General features: G+C 48.7%; 1 protein-coding gene across 1 annotated transcript in view; it reads left to right on the forward strand.

The window, feature by feature from the left end:
• Positions 1-25,743, forward strand: part of ADRA1B (adrenoceptor alpha 1B) — an 81,631-nt gene that overhangs the window by 20,937 nt on the left and 34,951 nt on the right. The window contains exons 2-3 of the mRNA XM_024576789.4: positions 21,065-21,128; positions 21,644-22,785. Of these exons, the coding sequence (XP_024432557.3) occupies positions 21,837-22,785 (949 nt within the window). The 5' untranslated portion in view covers positions 21,065-21,128; positions 21,644-21,836. The remainder of the gene's footprint in view (positions 1-21,064; positions 21,129-21,643; positions 22,786-25,743) is intronic.

Genomic DNA, 25,743 nt, shown 5'->3' on the forward strand with positions numbered 1-25,743 from the left:
CAGGGCCCAGTAGGAATGGCTTATCTCTGCTCCACAGTGTTTGGGGGCCTCAGCTAGAAAACTCAAAGGCTGGAGATTGCGTTTCTCTGAAGGCTGTAGGCTGGCATGGTCAACTGAAACACTTCCCACACACGGCCTCTCCCTGGCTTGTGCTTCCTTACAGCATGGCAGCTTCCAAGAGCCAGGTGGAAGCTGCATTGCCTTCTGTGATCTAACCTCATAAGTTGGGTGGCATCACTTCCACCACATCCTGTTGGTCAAGACAGTTACTAAGATTCACCCCATTTCAGGAGGAGGAAACAGAGACCCCTGTCTTCTCAATGGAGGACTGTCATTGTCACATTGTAAAACAAGTGTGTGGAATGGGAGACATATCTACACATCCATCTTGGGAAAATACTTTCTGCCACAGTCACCTTCGGTAACTCCCAGGTTAAGAAGGCGTCTTTGGACTCATTCTTCTTGGACCCTGTAGCAACTCACTCTGCTCCTGTTCTACATATCCCCGCCCTCAGTGAGTGCAGAACACCTTTCACCGCCCACCTTCTGAGTAGGAGGCTGCACTCAGTGAGTCCCAGACTGTCTTCTGGATCCTTCTTCTGAAGAAAAACAAATAAATGCAAATATCATCTCAGTATTGCTCCCTGCTACTCATGTGATCCCAAAGATACTAATTGCAAGCTCTCCTCAGAGCTATGCACGGCTTTATAGTTCACACTGGGCTATTGCTTGCACAGGCTCATTTAATCAATAAACTCTAATATGACTTTTCTGACAAAAAAAGTAAACAAATGGAACTACCCAGTGTTAAGTACAAACGTGGCTCGAAAATCGCTCACGCAACACTTTCCCAGCTTAACTTCTGCTGCCTTTAATTATATTCATGAAGACCCAGCACCCCAGGGACTGACACCTCAGGGTGAAATATGTTCCACATCAGCAAACTTGTTGAGGTGGGAGGGAAGCCAGGTAAGAAGGTGGCTTATACAACAAGAAGAGGAGGCCTTGGCAAACTTGAGTTAATGTTCCCAAGCTAAAGATCGTGCAGGAGCTGGGTAATTTGGAGGTGGAAAGGCACTAAATAAATTGACTGTGCTTTAGCTCTCAGGCAAAGCATCAGTGGTTCATCGCTGAGAGTTTTCACAACACCCTCCCGCAGCCGCACAGCCTCTGATCTTCGGCTGGAGGGCAGGTCTGGCTCCATCTGAGACAAGGGCAGAGTGGTGTCAGGGAAGCCAGCAGTGGGTACGAACTCTACACTGCTCAGTTGCAGAGAGAATTCCAGGCTCCAGTCATGGTGGGGGAGAGTCTCTTTTAAGTTTCTACCATGACTGTAGAACAGGAGTCACTTGAACTTGTCAAAAAGCTTGAGTTGTCCATGCTGAATTCTGAAGTGGATTCCTCATGGCAAATAAAAATAATAGCTATCCTTTGAAGAGGATTGGTTCATGTCGGTCACTGAGCTGTGAACTTTATAGGTATTAGAGGGTCAGCCACATGCTTCCACAGAATGCCTGCCAAAATTCCCAGCTCTTGTATCAGTTGCCCACAGTTTAGTGGCACCAACCAATTTTAAGTGATCAGATGTGTCCCTGGGATTCTCAGATGTCCCCCTGGTTTCAGGTAAAAGGTGTGAGCTCAGGAAAGAGGGAAAATCTGACAATCTACTGTTCACTGATCGCGGGTGTGGAAGGACAGAGAAGGGTGGGGCCATACGAGTCCCTTATTTCACAGGGTTTAGAAACTTAATGTGAAACCAATGGCAAGTTGAAGATCACGTTAGGTCCTCTGTGAAATCCATTCTTGTTTTCTGATGTGATCATCTCTGGGTAACACACCTATCGGTCACACTCCACTGGAATCTCAAATCTCACAGCTCATCAACAAAATCCTTAAGGACAGAAAGTACTGCCCAGCATCAGGCAACAAAGCATCTTAGTTCTCTAAGTCACCAACATAGAAGGATGCAGGATCACTGCACATGCTCCATGAGATAGCCGGTGGCAGTGCCTCACTCAGTGCCCGGCACCCTGGAATCTGCGAATTCCCTTCTGTAACGAAAGAGCTCCAAGCAACCAGGCTCTGACCAGATCCCAAAGAATTACCTAAAAAACATGGGACCATTTGGAAATTGCCCACCTTTCTTTTTGTTTTCTCTCCAGTAAGTAACTCTTTGAGGCAAATTGGCAATGGCTTTATCTCCATGGAGCTGAAGAGGAAATCAAGGCTCAGGAAATCAAGGGAGTGACCCAAATTCACACAAGGAGGTGGCCTGGCTGGGGTAGAAGGGATGCTTTCTGGACCCCAGGGGCTATTTCCCTGGACTCCTCTGCCTCTCCCACTGGCTGATGTGGATGAAGCAGGCAGTCATGTAAGCAGAGTGATGTTTTTAACAATTTCTCTGCCCCCTAAAATGTCTCATCCAATGGACTTGCAAGGTGCCTGAAATACTTGCTCACCTCTCTTCAAGGTCAAGTGCTCCACAGAACTGAGCCACATGAGTCTTCAAAAGAGCCCAGGCCTGTGCCTGTTGGTGAACATTTGAATCGAGATTTTGCTTCCGGACTCCCATTGCCTTCATCTATAAAATGAAGAGTCTTCAAAGTCCAGTACTGCCGGAACATTCTCTGTCACTCTCATCTAAGCAGACATTTAAGGAGTTTGGCCACCTCTTCTTTGTTTACTTATAAAAGGCCTGGCAGCAAGATAAGGACAAAGAGCACTGGTGCCTGAAAAGAAATGTTCCTGCCAGAGTTTGGCACAGCTCCCTATTCCAGTGCCATCTAGCTAATAACACCACCCCTCCCTCTTCTCCCTCCTCACTCTGCCTGGCCAGGCTGGCAAACCACAGGCAGATAAGTCCTGGGCAAGGCTGACCTGGGGTGTCTCCACTGGCTCTGCCTGCTTCCACTTAGAGAAACCAGCTGTGCTGGCAGCTATGGTCCTGCCCAACATGTGTGACTGCTGCTTCATTGCCAGTGAAAAGCACTGAAGGATGGCCTCCCCTGGCACCGCCACCACCACAACCCCACGAGTTCACTGGTATCCTATGGACACAGACAGCCAGGGTAGGGGGAGAGAGAGAGAGAAGAGAGACCAACGCAAGGGACAGCCATGAGGCATAGGACAGAGAGAATGATCTTCCCCGCATCTTAAACGCCACCATATCACAACACCTGATTTCCAGAAGGGATGTGTGTGTGTGTGTGTGTTTACTAAAACTCTCATAAATATCTAATTCTCAGTAATACCTAGAAATTTCACCTTTGGTTTATGTTCTGACCTAAAGAAATGGACAGACATTAGGGACTGTTAGCACATCAAACATTTGTTATAGGTTCTAACAAGGTGATTTTTAATATTTTATTATAAAATTACTAATTATTGACCACTTGCAAGATGTCAGCCACTGCCTAAGGATTTTACTTGTATTATCTCATTTAATCCTTAAAACATTCTATTAACATGATGTTGTCATGGCCATATTGACTGTTTTGTGTGGGACTTCTCACTATCTGACGCTAGTATCAATGATTAGAAGCTAAGCAGGGGTTTGGGAGGGAATCATTCTGAAGGCAGATTTGAGCTACTCACTTTAGTACAGGACAGCAAATAGATTTTAGTTCAAGTGCCAGCTACAATTGAAACCTGGGAGCAACCTAGAAGGTTGAGAGAAACTCTAAGATTAAGTCTTTGCTTAGCAGGAAAGAGTGACATAACTGACATGCCATGCCTGTCATGGGTACTGGAGGGAGAAGTGTCACTACATGTGACAAGTAGTTGCCATCTCCGCTGAGGAACAACTTCCAGTTCCATCCTCCCGTGCAGGGCTCCTGTTCTTACCCACACAGCTTGTGCTCTGCACAAGTCTAGAAGGTGCCATTCAGGTGGATTCCAATGAAATGGGACCCCCTGCAGTTGTGCGGTCTGTAACCTGCACAGCTGTGCCGGCAGCCCTGCCCCTACGATCCCTCGTGGCAACGAAAACCGAGGTAGGAGATGATGACCTGGGCTGTAGATATGGGTCCTTAAAGGGAAGGTGCTTCAGTGCAAAGAGCTCCAAATGGGAAAGAATGTGTCCTTGGCCCTGCTCTCAATTTGTTATGTGTCCAGGGGCAAGCTTTGCCTTCTCTGGGCTTCAGCTGTACAGCTTATGAAATGAGCTACTTAGATCACAAGGTCTCCCCAAATTCCTGCCAAGTGTGTGTGTGGTGAACTTTGTTGTTGATTGTACTCTGATCCAACATCTCCTCCACCTCTTGTGACATCATACCCCAATTTTGTTTGGAGGAGCTACCCACCTCACACTCAGTTTTTAAACTTCACTGCAGTCACGAATCTATGATTAAGCTAAACAGAGCAGTGTGTCTCATCCACCCCGGACCCCCAGCCACAGTGGTTCTGAGGCAAACCCATAATCCAAACAGGGCCAATGAGACTCAAGTCCAGGGATTTTTCTAAAGCTAGCATAGAGTTGAGCTTCACCTCTCCTATTGGATGTGAACTTAGAAGGATGTAGCCCCAAGAAGTGTTAGCAGTAATTTGGTGGAGCATGAAGGGACATCCTGATTAAAAATGGAGCCCTTACCAAAGAAGCAAAATCAAAAAATAGAGAACTGTATACCAGTTGTACTCTCTGAGTCCTGTAATATATGAGTTCTGTCCGGAAAAAATCCAGCCATCATTAATATAACCAGAATGGTTTGTGCAACATCGATGTAACCTGACAGCCAAGGAGAGTGGACTGGAATGCACATGCGTGAACAATGACGACTTTCTGTACTAGTCAGTGGGAGTGGTAGATGCCATCGAGTGGGCATGCATACTGTGGGGCCTTCCCATTCAAAATGACTGATTAGAGCAAGGAATCTACATCAAATTTTGTGTTTAGCTTGAACATTCCTCTGTGGAAATTACTCAGATGATTTAGGGGCCACAGCTATGGGCAGCTGGTGATGGGCAACTTCATCACAACGCGCCTGCTCATGCATCACGTCTCATGCAGAATTTTTTGGCGAAACATCAAATCACCCAGGTGACTCAGCCACCCTACAGCCCAGGTTTGGTGTCCTGCAACTTCTGCCTTTTCCCAAAACTAAAATCACCTTTGAAAGGGAAGAGATTTCAGACCATCGATGAGATTCAGGAAAATACGACGGAGCAGCTGATGGCAATTGGGAGAACTGTGTGAGGTCCCAAGGTGCCTTTTCTTTTTAGCAAAGAAAGTTTTCCAGGAAGTTGCCCATGTCCAGAGACAGGTGAGACAGCACTCAAAAAAGATCTGACTCCTTGATTACTTCCAGGGGAAAGTCATTAATCTTGGTGACTAGGGGAGTTAGGGTCGTGGTCAGGGCCATGTTTTCTACTGATTGGTCAGCACTCAGGTGGGGAGCAGGGGTCAGTGCCTCTGGTCCTGGTGTCAGCCATGGCATTGCTTCCCAGTGTCACCACTTTTCTGGGTCTGCAGCTGAGACAGCTGAAGTCTAGATGTTATCTCTAGTTTGAGGGCTCTGTGTCTAGGGGCCAAGGCTTTGTTCCTAAGATTGTTTGGTGCTGATCAGAACCTCGTTGTCCTGAGGGCTTGATGATTAAAGGAGTAGAACTGCAAGGGAGAAGGAGGCAAGTGGGTCTGGGTGCCGGAGGAGGCCAGTCTGAACCAAAGGAGAGAAAGGGGAGAAGTTCACATTAAAGAACTGAAGTTTCTATGTGGTCGTATATCCTGGAAGGAGACATTTATTTTATTCTGAATCTATTGTGATTATCTCTATTTTCCTCATGTAAAGTAAAATCCCACTAATTTGGCTCTACTACATCAGGCATTTCAGAATTCAACATATCAACATAAGAAACTTCCAAATATGTAGAAAAATTTTATGAGTTTATTTGAGCCGACCAAGTTGCCTACTTTGAAGGGGACTGAGGCGTCATTGTCCTGTGTACAGTGTTTCTTGTATCTTCTTCAGTAAATGCCTCTATTTTTCATAGAATATGGCTGGATACCTTCTGGACAGACCTCATAAACCAATAAATTCCTTTTGCTTAAGTAGTCTGGTGTGGGCTCTCCGATCAAAGAATCCTAACTGAAAACGTGAATTTATGGGCTGAGAGAGCGAATGTTGCACCCTATACCTGGCTGAAACTGGTCCCAGATCACTGACAAGAGCCCGAGAGAAGTGGGCGCCAGCATGACGCTGTGAGATGCTTGGTGTGCCTCCCAGATCCCATGTGAGCACTGCTCTCACTCCCATCACGTGCGCACACCAGGACTGGGAAGTGAAACAAGTTATTACCATGCCTTCCAAGACTTCCGCTCTCAAACGACTGTTGTTATCAAAGCTGTCACCTGGGGAAGGAGGTTGTGGATTTATTTCTTTACGTCAGAGATGCTTCCAGTCCCCTTTATGAAGGCCAGTGTGCAAAACCTCCAATTAGGACACTCTCCAGGTCAAAATTTCAACAAACCTTTGTTGACTGTCTCTTAGGTGTAAGGGGCTATGACAAGCACTGAGAGATGAGCAAACAGCAATGAAAAAGTCCAGGACCTCACAGCATTTATAATTTAGGAGTAAAAAAATAAGTCGTGTGGCCAATCCATCCAAGCATTGTACTCCTGCTGGCTCATTAAACTAATCTTCAAATGTTAAGTGACTTTTCAGGCACACCGTCAGGCTCTCCTCCATCCCATTTTGGATCCTTCTGTGCTCTGTAGTGAATCCTGTGAGGCACCTCTCTTCTAAGAACTGCCCCCTTCTTGTCTGTAGAGGCACCATAGAAGTCACCCCAGAAGGATGTGACCATTCTCCCCGGCCAAGCCTGACAATCCAGGGCTAGTCACCTACCCAAGTGGAGGCGGTCATAGAACCATTACCTAGTGACAGCTGATGGGTCCAAATGTAAGCTCCTGACCCTCAGATTTACCTGATCCCTTCCACGGGAGTTTTAGGACAAGACTGGTGTAAAGCAGCCAACTTTTTTTCTTGGCTGCTTACACTCTAAAAATGTAAAAATTAGGACTTTTTTGCTCTTGTTTCTCATCATGTGGGTCAGAGAAGAAAAGGGTTTCATTCTGTTGGGGGCGGGGGGACAAAGCTGAGATGAGGTATGTGAGACGTTGGTCCAAGTGTCTTAAACCTGTGGGTCCAGCTGCTACTGAAGCCCAGCGGAGGTTTTGGATTGCTTGTTATACTCAACTAACATAATAAATGTCTGGGTTTGCTTCAGCTGAGTGGCGCTAGTTTCCTAGAACCAAGAATCCTTATAAGCACATGGTCCTGAGAACGCTCATGTCTTTAAAAAGCTAAATACCAAAATGAGCTAGTGAACTCGCTATCAAATGTAATTTCAAGTCTGTATCATTCAACTTCCTGAAAGTCAGCCTTGAGAAAAAGCCAGCACCTTTCTCAAAGCTCCTTAAGGGACTGTTCATCTCGGCTCTCCTCAGCCCCTAGGAGACGCTGAGACAATAAAGTGAAGTTGAAGCCATTTGAGTACAAACGACTGACATGCTCACTCTTGGGGCTGTCCCACACTTTAAATCCCACGCTGGTGACAGTCCCCTGTTGCACGACTGAGCCCCCTGCGTAATCAGTAGCACTGTTGATGGCAGTCTGCGTTTTCCCCACCTTTGGATTTTCCGCACAATCTAGCACAACCTGGCACGAAGCTCAGCAAACGTTCGTGCCATAAATGAAGGAGTAGATGAAATAGGGCCTCAGTGTCCCTGTCCTTAAAATGGGAGCCTCGAATATCTGCCTTTTGAACTGTCTGTGTGAGGGAGAAATTACTCTCAGTCTCTCTGCCTGTGGGAGGTGAGAAGGAGGAGGGTTTCTTTCTTCTGTGCCACCCACAGGTGTCTGCACCCCTCCTGATGAGTCATCTGGGAGCCAGACACCATCCGTCTCGGACAGAACCTGTCAGGTACTTGCTCAGGAGCAGCAGGGCCATAAATCTGTGCTGCATCCCCTGTGGTTACCTAGGGAACACTGGGGCACAGCCAGGAAGGGGGCACTGCAGCCAGAGAGGGCTCTGGCCAGTGTCCAGGCCTCCGGGTGACAGCCCAGCAGGGAGGGGGTTTCCCACTCCCTAGTTTGGAACCGGTATCCTGTACCCTGCAGAGAGCAAGGTGGCTCCCAGCCAAGAGGACCTGGAAAGCACCGAGGTCCCCCTACCAAACATTCAAAGAGGCAAAAGGGATCCATTAGCAAAATGATGTGACAGGAATCAGGGCAGCTGGAGTCAGGCCCTGCGTTTCACTCCTTCACCTTTACACAGTCACAGCAGGTCCCTCCCCCGCTCTGTGGGTGCGGAGACTGAATGAAACAGTGTATTACACCGCTTGGCAGCAGCCCTGACCACAGCAAACAATTAATAAAGCAGCCATAAATTTAACTGTTGTTACTGATATTGGTGGGACTAGTAGTGCATTATCCTCACTGAAATCTCCCAAGCAGTATCCCACTTTACAGACAAGGAAGCTGGTCTCGGAGGGACTAAGCAACTCGCTCAAAGGCCTTCCTTCTATACTAAGATTGGATCCACTGGTAACAGGCACCAGCTACGCTGAAGTACAGGAGTTGTGCTCGGGGAACAAGCCCTGTGTGAGCGCGTAGGAAGGACAGACAACATCCCGCAGCCCTGTGCAGCTCCGCACCCATGCAGGCGCCCTCACTGTGGCCACGTGGTGGCTGGAGACCTTGCTCCAAATCCTGCTTCCCTCCTCTTCAAATCTCGTGGCAAAGGGGTCCCTGGGCTCTCACTGGCTCCCTTTGGGTTAGGGTCCACCCCTGGAGACATAGGAAAGTCTTAGCCTGGGTCTGAGAGGTGGGGACTGAGGGGACAGCTGTGGGTACCGAGGGAGGGGCCCAAACAAGATGCACTTGTGTGCATGTGTGTGTGTGTAAAGCCTAGAAAACATTTGCCAAAATGTTTACAGGGATGTCCTCTCGGGGTAATAGAATAAAGGGTGATTTCCTTTTTGTTCTCTATTCTTTTCCATAGCTTTACCAAAAGCACAATTTACTTTGGTAATTTTTTTAAAAAGCAATTTTTCATTTGCTTAGTGATTAAATAAAGTAAATAATAGTTATATTAAGTGTATTTACTTTTGAAAGTATTGAGCTGGACATTAGGGGCTTCGGTCCTGGTTCTGGCTCTGAGTGACCGCAGTCACATCACTTGTCTGGCCTCAGTTTCCCACCTGTGAAATGAGGGAAAGGCTACACCATGTCTGCAGTCCCTTCCAGCTCTGACTCTGAATGTGCCTCTCCTGTGTACACACAGTAGGCAAGGGGGTGTGGATCAGCTGGATCCCAGGGGATCCACGTGAAAGCAAAGAGAGTAATTGTTTTCAAATAGAAACCAATTCTGAATGCAAGTGGGTACTCTTATGAAGTCGAAAAAGTTTCTTCACAAGTTGAATATACTCCCCAGGACCACAAAGAGAGCACCCCTCCTCTGTGGAGACCAGCTCACCAACTCTGGCCCTGAAAGATCTCTCCCTCATTAGAGGAAAGAAGGACTAACATGACTGAGTGGGCCTACTGGGTGTCAGGCCCAATGCAAAGTGCATTATACACAGAATCTAATTTAAACTCATAGCATTTGTGGCTGCCATCGTTTGTTTGGCAAGCAACAAAGTCTCTAGAAGTATTACTTAATTGCCATACTGCTATTAAATAGGAGTACATGGCACCTCCATAAATATCCGTAAGAGGAAACCACTTTTATTCATCTTTGCATGTCCCTCGGGTCCTCACACTGGGCTCAGTAGATAATTGCTGATCATTAGATTCCTCCCCCATCATCAGTGCTGCTGGGGCTCCATGGAGGGTGATCCCTAACATCAAAGGTTTCACCAGCTCGTTGGAGCACACACCTTTGGCTAAGAAAGTGATGAGCTAGTTCAAATTAAAGGGGAGGAGGAGGGGCAACCGATTAGGTCATGATCCGCTGTTGGCAGGAAGCCATCACTTTGAAGAGTTGTCGTAATACCGTGCCTTCAAGAAATAGGACATTGGACTGGTGTGACTTTGACCAGGAACAGGAGGTGAGACAAGGTCAGGATTCAGTGGTGGCTGGAGGCAGCATGAGAGCATTGGGACCGTGGGCAAAGGTTAGAGTTGAAAGGAATGGAGGCTTACATAGAGGAGCATAGATCCCCCACATAAAAGTTGCTGCCGTAATAGGAAGGTTAAAGAAATGATAGCGACAAGAGACAAACAGACAAACAGAAAATCAGAGACAGCAAACCTCCCCCCTGCACAATTTTGCCCGCAGGAAGCTGTGGTTTCAGGGGTAGATGGGCAGTTGGGATCAAATAGGCTCAGCCAAAAAGAAGACCGAAAAGGAAAACTCATTGAAAGACAAAAGTTTCACAGATTTTGCTATTTTGGCTTTTAGTTAAGATTGCAATCAACCTGCCCTTTTCATTCATGCTTTCACTCATTCACTCTTTCATTTACTATCTAATAAATATTTTGTTGAGCACCTACAATCTATCTATCACACACTGTGCTAGGTCCTTGGATGAGCAAAAAGAAATCCCCTGCTCTCTTTGAGCCTGAAGTCCAGGGAGGGAGGCAGATACTGATCCAAGAGGCACACGGAGGCTCTGCAGCCCCAAACCAGGGTGAATGCTATGAGGGAGAGGGGTGTGGTTTTCTGAGAGCAGAGAAGAAAGGCACCTCACCTAAACTAAGGTGGGGAGGAGCGAGACAGTCTTTCCCTGAGGAAGTGACCCTGATGTGAGCTGTGAAGAACAGGATGGTCCCTGGCAAGGAACAAGGAAGAGCAAGTGGAGGTCAAGTCATTTTTAATGGGTCCAGCCGAGGCAAGACTAACAGGACGGGTCGGCAGAAAACCTGGGTTTGAGACCTAGACCCTGCAAGAACCCTCTCTGCGAGACATTCAGCGGAGTCATTTGTGCTTTCTGGGCCTCCATTTGATGATTTGCAAAAGGGGGGCTAAAATAGTGTGTCTCAGAATGCAGTCTGCCAGCCTGCTGCAGTGGAAACATTTGGGTGACTTGTGAAAAATATAAATCCCTGGACCTCGCTGCAGACCTGCTGTGGCCGGGACCCAGGAATCCGAATTTAAGGCCCTCTCTAGGTGGCTCGTGCCCAGAGAGATTTGGGTATCTCTGGCTGTGTGGGCAAACCTCGGTCTGCTCAGTGGCCGCATATTTCTTTCTTCTCCATTCCTTGGCTCCCAAGAGAGCAGCACCAAGTAGTTATAAAGAGGGCCGTCCCCCAGATGGAGCAAAGGAACATTCCAGTTTTCAGGTGACAACAAAGGACTGAACTCTCACACCTAGAGCTGCTTCCGGAACAAGTTCCCCAGCTTGACTTGAGAAAAAACACCTCCAGACTGAATACTTTTTTCCTTCCGACTTCTCCACTCAGCCCCTGGAATTCGATTGAAAATATATGTATATTCACTGGAGTCTGTTCTCTGCCCTTGTTGCTCCTTCTCTTCTTCCCTTTCTCGTGGATCTGGGCCTCTCTGTGATATTGGGGCCAGGTGGAGGTTCTCTTGCGCCCCCTTTCCTTCCCTGTCTTCCTAGGGCATGAATGGTCGGCCTCTGGTGTGATGGTTTACAGTCTGTGAGCCTCTTTGGTCTGATTCACGAGGAAAGTCCCTGTTGACACTAATTGTACAGTGACCAAGAGTTATGGGCTGACAGCGTGCCGCCTGCCTGCTGGACTAAGCTGTTTCCCTTTCCCTCTGCACAGAGAGCTTGCAGGGCCCACTGCCCACCACACCCCATGCCCCAAGCCCACCAACACCCACACTGGCTTTGTTGCTGACCCTGCCAGGACTTCTCTGCATGAAGAAATATTTCCAGCAAGCCTGAGCGCTCTGAGTGTGGTAGAGGCAATTTCAGAAATTGCATCTCAAAGACCAGATAAATTACTTCTGCCTACCTAGGATTCTCGTATTAAAATGAGATAGTGTGTGTAAAGCCCATAGTGCAAGCCAAGCCCACAGAAAGTTCTCAATAAATGTTAGCTATTGTTATTTATATCATTGTTATTTTTCCAGCCACTGGGTTCTTTTTAGGACTATATATGTAAGAAGAAAAAAAAGGAATCCATTATATCAATTGGCAAGTAAGAGGTTGGAAGATTCACTAAGAACTCAACTAGGTAAATCTGTACCTTAATACTCCAGATTCTGAGAAATCTGTTGTATGTTTTTGTGAGTACACAAAATACCAACAATAACATATTCATTGAGAGCTTCCTGGGTGCCAAAGTCTTTTTGAATCCTGACAATAACTCAGTGGGGTAAATATTATTAAAATACCCATTTTACAGATAAACAGATAGAAGCTTAAATAAATGAATTAACCTGCCCAAGGTCACAAAGCTAGGAAGTGCCAGAAACTAAAATTTGGTCTGCAGTTTTAATAAGCTAGTTCCTTTGGTCTGACGGCATCTCTCAGGCTGTCTTTGGAGTCTGGACATTCTCTCTCTCTCTCTCTCTCTCTCTCTCTCTCTCTCTCTCTCTCTCTCTCTCTCTCTCAACAGTTGGTTACCATCACGGGATCAATAACCTTTGTACTCCTTAAAGACAATGATCAGATCAGGTCTTCCACTCTTCTTCTTGCAAGACTTAAGATCTCAGCCTGACCTCACTTGACCTTGAGCTCACTTGAGTTTCCCGGCAGGAGCTAGGAGGGGACATAGAATCCTTGGACCCCACCCCAGAGAAGGGCCCCAGTTTGCACTGGGCAGTAGCACATGGCCCAGAGCAACTTCCACCTCCCTGAATCCACCCACATCCCCAGCCCGCTGAGGTTTGCCTAGAAATTCCTGTAGTTTTGTTTGGCTGCAAGGTCAGCCTATAGCCACATTTGGATAATCTGGGAGGTGAAAAGTATGGATTTTGAGTCAAACCGCCTTTGCCCTAATCCCATCTCTGGGTAATCTTGGGCATGTTAATTAATCTTATCCTCAGTTGCCTCACCTGCAAAGTGGAGCCAACAATGTCTTCCACAGAAGTGTTGTTTGGAGGACTAAATGAGATGTTGCCTGTGAATTAGCTTAGCACAATGCCTGATGCATCACAGCACTCAGTCAGTCATATTTAATTAAAATAGGGCCGTAGGAAGAGGGCAGCGCTACCTCTCAATGCATAGCTCTCCAGAAGGCAGGGGAAATATTTGGAGGCGCCTCCAGGAACTTGTGATTCATAGCATGCAGCTAACTGCCATTATACAAGACTGCTCCCATGTAGAAGTTTCCACAAAATCTCCCTGAAGCTCCACCCCCCGAGGACTTTCTCACAAGAGACAGAAAAACCAAGGCTCCCCCTCCTTCTCCTTCATCTTTTCAGGACTCCAAAGGCAGCTTTCCAAATCTGCCAGTTTGGCATCCAGTAAACAGCTGAGAAACGCTGGGCATTTCCTGTCCCAGCATTCCCCATACTCGAAGGAGATGGGCAAAAAAAACTGCCTTTCTCGTACTCTGCCCTCCTCTGCCATGCCCATGGGGGCCCCAGAGTGATGTACACACCATTTCCCAAGCAGGCACCACCCCATCCAGAGTCCCACCCTTTCATCTCTGCCAGAGAATAGATGAGAAGGCAGAAGTCACCCACTGGCTTCACTTCCTTGCCTTACTCCCCAGGGGCCTAGTCTGTCCTCCCCAAAACTGGGATCTAACATTTTATCCAGATACAGTTTTTAGATGCCCCTAAGCAAAAAGGTTTCTACCACTTCCTGTAGACCTTTCTGAACTTGGGGGCCACCACAAGTGAAAATCCCCCAAAAGGGTTGGATGGTTTGGTTCAGAGGGCCACAAGAGAGGGAGAAGAGGAAGGATGGAGAAATGTGAGACCTACATCACATATTTTATTTGTTTCCTTATTTAACTCGTATCCCTGTTCAATGTCAGACACAATTCTCCATGCATCCTCAGATGCACATTCCCATTATTTATCTTATACCGCAACCTCCGGGAGGACAGGAAAGGCCCGCGTCCATTCGCTTTATTCAGTTCAAGTTCTGTTCCATGATGAATGGGGGAACACTGGGTTGGTTCTGTTGCCCAAGACTGAAAGAGGTCACATGGAGATACAGTTAGCAGCAGGAGAGAGGCCCAGCGAACAAGAATAAGTGGTAGTAGGGTGAGTATCAATTAATCAAGGGGCCCTGCTGGGAACTTGGCACCAAGGAAGAACCCGGTGAGGAATTCGGGAGAAGTGCGGAGTAAAGCAGCGTGTCCACAGCTCACAGCAGCTTCTCAATGAGATCTAGGACCTAAAAAGTTAAAGAGCCAAGGAATAGCCCTTTCCCTTATGAAATGTAGAATGGGAGGGACAAGATTAATGCATATAAAATCGCAGAGGACATCGATCTAATAATAGGAGCTGTTGGAGGTTGAATTTTTTTATGAGCCAGGTCCCAGCCTACTCATTACAGTCTCCTTTAATTGTCACAACCACCTACTATGTGCATCATCTCAAGAAATAGAAAGCATGATCCCCAGGTCTCACATGAAAAAATGGAGGCTGAATGAGTTTATGTAGCTTGCCCAAGGTCATGCACCTGGTCGACTAAAGCCGGGATTCAAACTCAGAACCTACTCCAGACTGCAGAAAGAGATGATCATGAAAGAGTCATGTGGCAGAATCAAATCCCCAGGCTACTGACGCTGGCTGTGCTTTAAGCAAGTCCCTCCCCTTTCCGGGCCTTTGTGCCCTCGAATGTAAAATAAGAGGGATGGGCTAGACCAAAGGTCAACAAACAATTTCTACAAACGATTAGAGGGCAAATATTTAAGACTTCACAGAGCACAGGGTCTCTGTTGCAGCTACCCGACTCTGCCATTGCAGCATGAAAGCACCCGTGAACAGCGTGTAAGGGAATGGCTGTGTTCCAGTAAAACTTTATTTACAAAAAAAAAAAAAAGGCACGAGGCGAGATTTGTTGCAAGGGCTGTAGTTTGCTGAGCCCTGGACTAGGCAATCTCTAGGATCCTTCTAATTCTGAGATTCTTCAAGTCCACAACCCTAACTATCACAGTGCAGCCTTGAAAAGTCAGCAGTAAGGAGCCTATTGCCACAAGTTTTGTTTTGTTATGTTTCACTTTAACCTTTAATGGTTTCAACACTGTGATTAGAAAGTACATTCTGGCAGGGCAACACAGAGGCAGCTCGGGAGAGCTCTAGTGCCAGTAAAATCTCCATCGGCAGCCTGCCCTCGGTCTTAGATCCGGAAAACGACATCGGCCTCTTGGAGCCACGGTGCAGACGCTGCCGCACACCCAGCTCCAAAGCAGGTCACAACCTGGAGACCTTTCCTAGGTCACTTTTGGGGTCACCATGGATTCCTGGACAAAGCGATGGGCAAAGCCCATGGCCGTAAAGAGACAGCTAGAGTTATTCAAGAAAATGCTACACTCTCCCCTGGCCCTCGTCTCTGCAGCACCTTGGGCTGATGTGGGCAACCTGTTTATCTCGTCCCACCGTCCAAGGGAGAATAGACCCATTCTCCAGCTCCAGCGTTAGCAGGTTTTTCACGCTCCACACTCACGTGCCTGGTGCCCTCGCACCCCAGCCCCCAGTTCAGGGCTCTCCCCAAACTTGCAATGTGAATGCAGCCCCTGCATGACGCAGCAGTTCATCTTCACCAGACCGCTGCAGAGGACTGCTCCTGAGCTCCCTGCCTTGCCAGGAAAGGCTGTGTGACGAGAATTTCTGAGTTGGGGGGAATCCGTGCTGAACAAAGATTGACAAATTGTGATTACCAGAGAGAAAAGCAGGCTTGCCCCGAGGGGGCTGAAATACCTCACTCCCAGAAACCTCTGGCCTGCTGCCTTTGGAGATGGTGGAAATGGCTCTGCGGAAGCCAGTGTCCCCTGCCCAGGAGAAAGCGTGCCTCTCCTCCTCCGTCCAAGTCCCGGGAGACCCCAGTATAGCCCATGAAATAGATGCCTCCCACCTCCAATTCCTTTTTTCATTTTTAGCCTCATTCACTGGTGCTTTGTATTCCAGCTGCACCAGCTGCTAGCCCAGTGGCCTTGGGCAACCATTCTGAGACTCGGTTTCTTCGTCTGTAAAATGTCAATAATAATAGGATCCACCTCATGTTATTATCAGGATCAAATCTGATAATGTCCGTAAGACATTTTGGGCACCTAGCCAACACTCAATAACTCTTAGCCGCTATTATTCCCATCACTCTGCTCTGGGCGCTTTACACACATTCGTGCATCTAACCCTCACCTCGGCCCTGTGAGGCAGGGACCGTTATGATCTTCATTTCACAGATGAGGAAACTGGGGCTCAGCCTGCTTAGATAGATGACTTGCCCAAGGACACACAGCTAATAAATTAGTGGAACTGGAACATAAATCCAAGCCTGTTGGATGCCAGAGTTCAGGCTCTTAATCACTTTACTCTCCTGCCCAAGGTCATTTAGCAGCTATTAAATGAGGGAAGCGGCATTGGCCTCCAAGTCAGCTCTCAGATTCTCGGCAGACCTGGTGCTGGCCAAGGAAGGCGGCCTGAGGAGCTCCCCTGCAGGACCTGCTGGCTGGGACTGCTCTGCCGTCCGTCCCCTCCCTGACCTCTGCCTCACTCAGGAACCTGATCACATTCTGTCTTCTGCTGTAACTTCATTCAAGGCAAACACTGAACCTTCTGCTGTCTTTCTTCCTTCCTTTCTTTCTTTTCTTTTTTCTTTTCTTTTCTTTCCTTTCTTTTCTTTCTTTCCTTCTTTCTTTCTTTCCTTTCTCTCTTTTTCTCTCTTTTTCTTTCTTTATTTCTTTCTTTTTTTAAAATCAGCCTGTGCAGAGAGAAGGATGCAAGCCTTGGAGCCGGACAACAACGCTCTGAATATCAATGCTGCTTACTCACTGACTAGGCGTGGTCACGCCACAGACCTCTCTGGGCCTCAGTTTCCTCATTTGCGAAATGGGGATACTTCCTACCTTGCTTTGTTGTGAAGATGTGCATAAATGCACATGGAGTACCCAGTGCAGTGCCTGGCACATAGTAGGTACTCTCTGAAGAGTGTTCTACCATCCTACTCCTTACCCCTGGCACCTATATCAGTGCAAGGTTGTTTGCTTGATTTAATTCACCCGCAATACCTAGCATGGTGCCTCACACGAAACAGATGCTCCTGCATATGGCCGCTCGGATGGAAAACTGGAGAGAGCTAGAGAGGGAGAACCACGCAAAACTGCACGGCCACACGTGAGAGCTCTCTTCTCAGAGACCGTCTAAGCAGATCTCTGAATCTCCCATTGCCTTGGTCTCCCCAGAGGTCAAACTCAGTGGCAGCTTCCACTAGACGCTCACAGAAACGGGAGCCTGCAACATCAGAGGTTTGTAATGTAATCACGGATAATGAAAAGGTTCTTCTTCTCTGAGCCTCGAGTGAGTCAGTGCTCTGTGCTTGGCTCTACCCCAGGGAGTACCAAGAAAATGAAATATCATCTGTATCCTCATGACACCTAAACAAATGGTCAATTCCATGGGTCAGATGTCAGCCCGGGGGGTTAAAAGGCATCTCCAGTGACGGGAGGGGAGGAACAGCAAGGAAAGGACCATTAGCAAAGGTTGCTTTAGTGGGGTCCTGGTATGTGGCTGCTCTTCAGGCTAATACCTGTTAGCCTTATGGTGGGATGTTTGTCGTGTCTTCGTGAATGGTACTGGTAAATGACAACACATCTGAAATCTACAAGGATTTTGAACCTTTCGATGTGGCTCAATAACCTCTTTCACATCCTGACACCTGAATCAAGCATAAGTTCTCATCTAGGTAACACACTGTTCTCTTTCAAAACAAGTATAAACCAACCCTGAAATCTCAGATCTGCTCTTTTTCTTTTCCTGGCCTTTTGCCACCATAGAAAAATGTCTGATAGGCTGAGTTTTCGCACTGCAGCTGGTGACTGTGATTATGTAGACACAGCCTCCGTAAATTCAATGGTGTGTTGCTGGCTGTTCAATAGCTGGTAAGATTAGTGCCCAGGGAAGTGGGAAATGGGCCACCGCCATTGATATGTGGGCTCAGAACTTGTTCTTCATTCTGTCCCACCCTTTCTCTCCCACATCCCTGCCTTTGTGCTAATCGCCAGCTTCTGCCAACTTCCTGGCATTCTCTTGCCCCTCACATTCCCCCAGGGAATAAACTAGTTCAAGAGAAGTACCATCATCCTAGACTTGAAGAGACACAAGGGCAGTGGGAACTGAGTGTGTGACACTCCACTCCTACCACCATTGTGGACGAAGGGGAGAAAAAAGGGCAGCAAGGTACCTTCAGGGCTCACTTGACTCACCAAGGGAAGGTGATTACTTGGGGCTAGAAGACCTCAAAACACCATCTGGCCCAGCCCCTATCTCCAGACAGATTAGTATTAGTACATGAGCCACCCAGGAACAGAACAATGTCCCCTCTTCATAAAGACCCTTGGCCGAGGGCTGTCCCAGTCTCCCCCTCCTCCCTGTACCGCCCCCACCCCCCTGCTGTCTAAGTTATGAGTAAATGTCATGTATGGCTTCCCTCTGGGGCAGAGGAAGGAACCCCACCCTGGGGGCCAGGGAAACAGTGTTTGATAGCCAGCTCTGTACCTGACACTGGGGAGCTCATCAATCCCTGCTGCCCGTGGACCACCTCCCAAATGGAAAAGTGGCAAGAGAGGGCTCTAATAGCTCTTTAAGAGTGAAATCACTATAAATCTGTGAATCTCTTATTTTAAAATCTTCAAAGCCAACTTAAGCCAGTTTAATTAAAATAGCAAACAAAATCTGTTTTCAGGGCTGTCTCTACCACAAATATCTTGATTTCAGGGAGCCCCTTGAAACTGTGTGTTTTGTGCATTTGGGAGTCTGTGCATTTGGGTGGGAAAAGATTAAAATCATATGTGTGTGATAACCACCCACCGTCCCAAAAATATATATTAAAAGTAAAGAGGAATTCAGGACTTTCCTCTATGTTGAAGAGCTTAAATGTAAATCACCCCAAGAGGGCCCCCTGGCCCTGCAGATCAGGGTGTAGAGATTGTCAGGGGAGAGGAAGGAAGCCCTAGGCCGGGCCTGTGGACAGCAGATGGGGAAGCATCAGGCTTTGCTTTTCCGTCTCTAGCTGTCACAACCCATTGCTCTGCCCACTAGTCACACAAACTCAGGAACATACAAACTCTCTCTGAATCACGGTTTCCTCATCTGTCAATGGAGAAGGGTCACACTTCTCTCAAAGGGATGTTGGGAAGAATAATGGAAAATGAGTAAAGGCTTAGCCATCAAAAAATGTGGGTTCCCTCCCAGCACTCGTAGCTTGGGGTCCCAAAATTTACTACGTGGAAATCTGCTCCTTCTGTAACAATCAGTCCACTCCTTGTCTCAAATTTATATTGGTACACTCACTATGAAAAACAGTATAGAAGTTCCTCAAAAAATTAAAAATAGAATTACCATATGATCCATCAACCCCACTCCTGGGTACATATCCAAAGCAAATGAAAATAGGATCTCAAAGAAATAACCGTACTTCATGTTCGTTGCATCATTATTCACAATATCCAAGATATGGAAACAACCTAAGTGTTCATCAACTGATGGATGGATAAAGAAGATGAGTATACATACAATGAAATAGTATTCAGCCATGAGAAAGAAGGAAATCCTGCCACTGAGAGCATTATGCTGAATGATATAAGATAGACAAAAAAAAAAAAAAAAGACAAATGCCGTGTAATATCACCCATACATGAAATCTGAAAAGCTGGGCTCATAGAAAGCTGAGTGGCTGTTACCAGGGGTTGGGGGAGGGGAACGGGGAGGTGCTGGTCGAAGGGCAGAAACTTCCAGTTCTGAGATGAGTGAGGTCTGGGGATCTGATGTCCAGCGTGGTGACAGTAGTTAGTAACACTGTGCTGTATATGAGAAAGTTGCTAAGAGAGTAGACCTTAAAAGTTCTCACCACAGAAAGGGATGGTACCTATGTGATGTGATGAAGGAGTTAGCTAACAATACGATGGCAACCATTTTGCAATTGATAAGTATATCGCATCAACCTGTTATATACCTTAAATATAGACAATGTTAAATGTCATGTCTCAGTAAACTTGAAGGGGGAAAAGCCACCCCCTACCTCGTTTCTGGATGAAGGGTGTGACACAGCAGCCAAGCGTTCCACTTGGGACAGACCCACAGTTGGGTTCAGTCCCCAGCTTCTCTCCTTATGGCTGTGTGGACGTGGGCAAAGAGTTCAACGTTGCTGTATCTTGGTGTCCCATCCACAAAATGGAAAGGACAATGAGAAGCTCCTCCTTTCATAGGGTCAAGAGGAAATGCAGAGTGCTTAGCACCCTGCCTATGACGCATCAAGCACTGGAGTGTTGTTCGCTAACGTACCGCTCTCCCGCGGCATCTCTTGGCCCATCCTTCTTTCCTAAGTACCGTTTGCCCACATTTGGGAGTGTGTCCCTATAGCTGAAAGTCCAATGTGGGTAACAGGCAGGAGGAGGGGGAATCAAGACAAAATCCAGATTCCCCAAGTCCCTTCCCGCATGCCCAAAGATCTCTTAACCTGGCCCACCACTCTCCCCCCAGATAGCCCCCTAGCTGGTTCCTCATTTCTTTCAGGTCTTGGCTCAAATACCATTTCAGTGACGCCCTGAGCAACCATCCAGAATTTCAAATGCCATCCCCCCACACACCATTTCCCCTCCTAGCTTTATTTTCTGTTATACCTGTCAGCATAGCACACACCTCACAGTGTGCTTACTTTTTTAATGAGTGTCTTCTCCCACTAGCATGTGAGTTCCTGGGGGGCAGGGGGCACAGCGGTTTTGTCTGCTTGGTTCGATTGCTATGCCCACAGCACCTAGAACAGATCCGTGGGCAGAGCATGGGTCCTTAGTTAACAACCTGTTGAATGAAGGAGTGAGTAGCTGAGAGAATAGGTGAGTGAGTGAAGGAATGAATGAATGAATAGGTGAAGAGAGGCCTTATTTTTATTTTCACGGGGAGGTGAAGGATAAGGGCTGGTCTCTCATCTGATTCAAGTCCCTCCTACCTGCCTAACCTTGGAATTCTTCTCCTTTTTTAGGTGCCGCACAAGTTGCACGCCCCACTAAATCTGGGGGTTGACTCCAGACGCCCCCCCATTAGAGGTAAGCACCCCCATGCCACTTTTTAAAATGAAGAGTGACTAGGAGGGAAAAGAATCCCAAGGGACCACCTCGGGGTGGGGCGCAAGGGGATCCCCACGCTCAAGTCTCTTTTCCTCACTCCCCCTCACACACGGGCGCGCGCACACACGCGCGCATACTAGGCTGGCCCTGGGGCGGCGGGGGCGCGGGCGGCGGGGTGCGGGCGCCTTCGCTGGACCCGCATTGCCCCCTAGTGCCGCGCGGAGTCAGGGCGCCGGGCTCCCCCGCCTGATGTCACCGGCGTGCAGTCAGCCCAGCGGAGGCTCATTGAAAGCAGACCCTCCTCGGCGCTGGCTGGGCGGAGGCACCGCTGTCCGCAGACCCGCAGCGGGCCCGGCCGGGCCGAGCCGAGCCGGCGCCCCCCGCCCGCGCCCCTCCTCCCGCGCTCCCTCGCGAGCCCGGCCGGCGCGCCTGACGTGGACCATTAACTTGGAGCTGCCGCCTGGTCCCCTCTCTCCTCCTCCTCCCTCTGACAGGCGAGCGAGCGGCGGTGCAGGGGGAGACGCGCGCTGCCGGGCCGGGCAGCTCGGGGAGATGACTACTCGCCGGGAGGGCGCCTCTGGGAAGAAGACCACCACGGGGGAGGCAAAGTTTCAGGGCAGCTGAGGAGCCTTCCCCGCAGCCCTTCCAGCCCTATCAACCCCCTGGCTATGGAGGGCGGACTCTAAAATGAATCCCGACCTGGACACCGGCCACAACACATCAGCACCTGCCCACTGGGGAGAGTTGAAAAATGCCAACTTCACTGGCCCCAACCAGACCTCGAACAACTCCAGACTGCCCCAGCTGGACGTCACCAGGGCCATCTCCGTGGGCCTGGTGCTGGGCGCCTTCATCCTCTTTGCCATCGTGGGCAACATCTTAGTCATCTTGTCTGTGGCCTGTAACCGTCACCTGCGGACACCCACCAACTACTTCATCGTCAACCTGGCCATCGCCGACCTGCTGCTAAGCTTCACCGTGCTGCCCTTCTCGGCTGCCCTGGAGGTGCTGGGCTACTGGGTGCTGGGTCGGATCTTCTGTGACATCTGGGCCGCCGTGGACGTCCTGTGCTGCACCGCCTCCATCCTGAGCCTGTGCGCCATCTCCATCGATCGCTACATCGGAGTGCGCTACTCTCTGCAGTACCCGACGCTAGTCACGCGGAGGAAGGCCATCTTGGCGCTCCTCAGCGTCTGGGTCTTGTCCACAGTCATCTCCATCGGGCCTCTCCTTGGGTGGAAGGAGCCAGCACCCAATGATGACAAGGAATGCGGGGTCACCGAAGAGCCCTTCTACGCCCTCTTCTCCTCGCTAGGCTCCTTCTACATCCCTTTGGCGGTCATTCTGGTCATGTACTGCCGCGTCTACATCGTTGCCAAGAGGACCACCAAGAACCTGGAGGCCGGAGTCATGAAGGAGATGTCCAATTCCAAGGAGCTGACCCTGAGGATCCACTCCAAGAACTTTCACGAGGACACCCTCAGCAGTACCAGGGCCAAAGGCCACAACCCCAGGAGCTCCATAGCTGTCAAACTTTTTAAGTTCTCCAGGGAGAAGAAAGCAGCCAAGACCCTGGGCATCGTGGTCGGGATGTTCATCTTGTGCTGGCTGCCCTTCTTCATCGCTCTGCCACTTGGTGAGTCGGGGCCCTGGCACTTTCCGGTCTTGGCTTTACTGATGAGCTTACTGTAAAGTTTTTTTGTGGGTTTTGTGTTTTTATGCAGTCTGTGTGAGTGCGTTTGGAGCCTGGAGAATACTGTTTGCTCTACAAAGGCTTTGCAGGTTGGGTATCCGGCTAAGACCCAACCCAGGTGTTAGTGGAATGCGCTAAGGGACTAGTCACTTGAAATAGGACCACGGGAGGGAAATCTGGTATGTGGAATGAGTCATTTGGCAGCCTCAGTTTAATAATTAAAAAGGCCACTGGACTTGAACATCACACCAGCCTTATTTCAGTAGTAATCATGTGTCGGCTAAGGCAGCGTCACGAATGCAGCATACAAAGTAGTTTGTAGTTACCGCAGACGCGGCATTTGGAAAGGAGGGAGGCGGCTTGTACACAGAGAGGCAGCTTTCATTCAGCATTTCCAGGGCTCTTGCAGAGAGCCCCACGGTGCTCAAGAGCTTTGCAGAGGCTGCGTTCCCCCTCCTCCCTTCACGGCTTGCTGTCACCTCAGTGCACTCCCTTCATTATGAGTTAATAAGAGCATTTTACAGCCCCACAGCCCCAACGCACCTTTAAGTTATCTAAAGCTTGAGATTCAAAAGAGAAGGAGATGACCTGAAGATCACACATTCTCACACCCAAAAATGTTCCTGACTCTGGTGATTTTATGAAATCACCAGAATTAAATTATAGTTGACCCTCACCTCGAGCTGCCAGACACCAAATCCTGCTAAAATGAAATTGAGTCCTTCCCCTCCTATAAAAACATGTCCATCTCCTTTTGCTTGGTAGTCCTCCTGAGTTGTTCAAAAGGCTCCCCGATTGATTTCTAAGGAGGAAGAAGTCTGGTTAAGAGGCAAACCTAGAAGATAGTGTGACATGCTATCCACATGGCCTGGGAAACACTTGTCCCTCCTCTGAGGCACTGATCTGCTTTGATTTCTCCTCTTATCTCTGGGGACGCTCCAGAAAAATGAATGGAGGGAGGCGATCACGAGAAAGTCATGTGCCCCGGTGTCAGGAGAGGTAACGGGGGGCTGCATGCCGCGGACCACACACACCTGCAGTCACACCAGCAGCCTGGGTAGAGCCCAACACAACGGAATTCCTCAAGTAACTAAAATCCTGAAGACACACCGCCACTTTCGAGAGAAAGAGACAAATGGAAAGAAAGCAAATTGATATCAGGAGTTTCCCTTTAAAAAAGATAAAGGAAAAGGCTGTTCAACCTTCTCACCACAGTGTCATTTCTAAGGCCGGCTAATGCCCATCAGAAGTGTTTTCAGTGTGTTAAGTGGACAGGGTTGGAAACTCTGCCCTTCCCTCCCCCCAACCGCACCCCCGCAAGGAGTGATCACATCTCACTGCAGAGAACCTTTTTCTTTCCTTTCCCAAGGTCTCAGGGTCTTTTTGCAGGTTACTTGGGTTAAGGTGGGTGACATTCATACTGCATTGGGCCATACAAAAATTACGGTTGTATGTGGAAGTGATATAGCCACTTATTATTAGCTCAGTGACCTTGGGCAAATGACCACTTCTCTGTGAGCTTCAGTTTCTGCATCTGCAGAATAGGGCTAATTATGATTTGCTCCATGGGGTTTGCACTAATACACGCAAAGGACTTAATGCAGGGTCTGTGCAGTGCTGATGCTCAGGGAAAGTTAGCTCTTAGTACCGCAAACCCAAGCCCCGTCAGCCCCTCAGCTGAAACCGTGTGTTTTCTCCTTCTCTGCTCACGTGCCAACCCCACACCTGTTACTAAAGGCTCAGAAGAGAACTGGGCCCTTCTTCCTTCTGCTCCTGCCCCCTGGCCTGCAGAGGCTAGGACCAGAGCATCCTCAGGAAGGAGCAGACCCCGGCAGGATGCAGGGGTCGGTCAAAGGTACAGGCTCTCACTTAGGGGGCAAGGGAAGCAGCTCCAGATGGGAGAAGAGGCTGCCAGCCTGTTGAAATGCTCTAGGGCTCCGGAGCAACCTGGCTGTCATGAGAGCTTAGCCATCAGGTAGATCTGTGACCTGAGGCTTGTTGCTTTACCTCTGTGGGCTTCAGAGCCCGCTTCCAGGGAACCACAGGGTTGGACTAAATCAGGGCTCTCAGACTGCAATAAGTATCAGAATCGTCTGTGGAACCTGATAAACTTTCAGCTTCTTAGGCCTAACCCACAGAATCTGACTCAGTACATCAGGAGGACCCCAGGAGTCTGCTTGTTTAACCAGCCTCCCAGGTTGGCTCACCAACCAGGCTTTGAGAACCACTGGTGGGACAACCCCCCGGCTCCCTGCAGGTCCAGCCTCCTGGAGGCTGCAGTTTTAAATGCTGCAAAGCTTAGCTCTTGCGCAGCCCCGCTCTTGGTGGTGCAGGTTGCTGTGGCCTCTCTCTGCTGCCTACTCTTCAGGACTGCGCTCAGTTTCTTCTCCCTCACATTCTCTCCACTTTCCCCATTGCAGAGACCTTATCCCCCTCACATTATCAGGCCCTTGGCTCCCACGCCTTTGAAAGTGGGACATTCTTGCCACCATGATGCCCTCAGAGCTTGTTTCTCCTCTCCTTGCCATGAAAGCATCCATGCCCTTGTCTCCCTGAGATGTCCCAGTGTGCCATCCCTGACCCATCCCCACCCACATCCTTCTCCCGTGGAAACCCTAGCCGTAGCAGGTGAGGAATCTGGACTCCAGGCTTTGGGTTTGGGATGGGCTCTGAGAGGTACACACAGTACCCCTGCTCTGTACCCCTCAGAGCTTCAAACAGTGAAGGTGCCTAATTAACGTGTTCTTAACAATTTAGCAAGAGCATCCAAGCAAAACCAAGATGTGGGTTTCTACTTGTTCTAAGTTCAGATAACACCCAAATAAAAGTAGTGTGATGTAGAACAATAACTCCTTTGGAATCTGAAGAAGCTTCCAAATTCTAAATTTTCCATGAAAGGCT

Source organism: Desmodus rotundus, chromosome 6 (genome assembly GCF_022682495.2).
Source record: "Desmodus rotundus isolate HL8 chromosome 6, HLdesRot8A.1, whole genome shotgun sequence".
NCBI classification, from domain to species: Eukaryota; Metazoa; Chordata; class Mammalia; order Chiroptera; family Phyllostomidae; genus Desmodus; species Desmodus rotundus.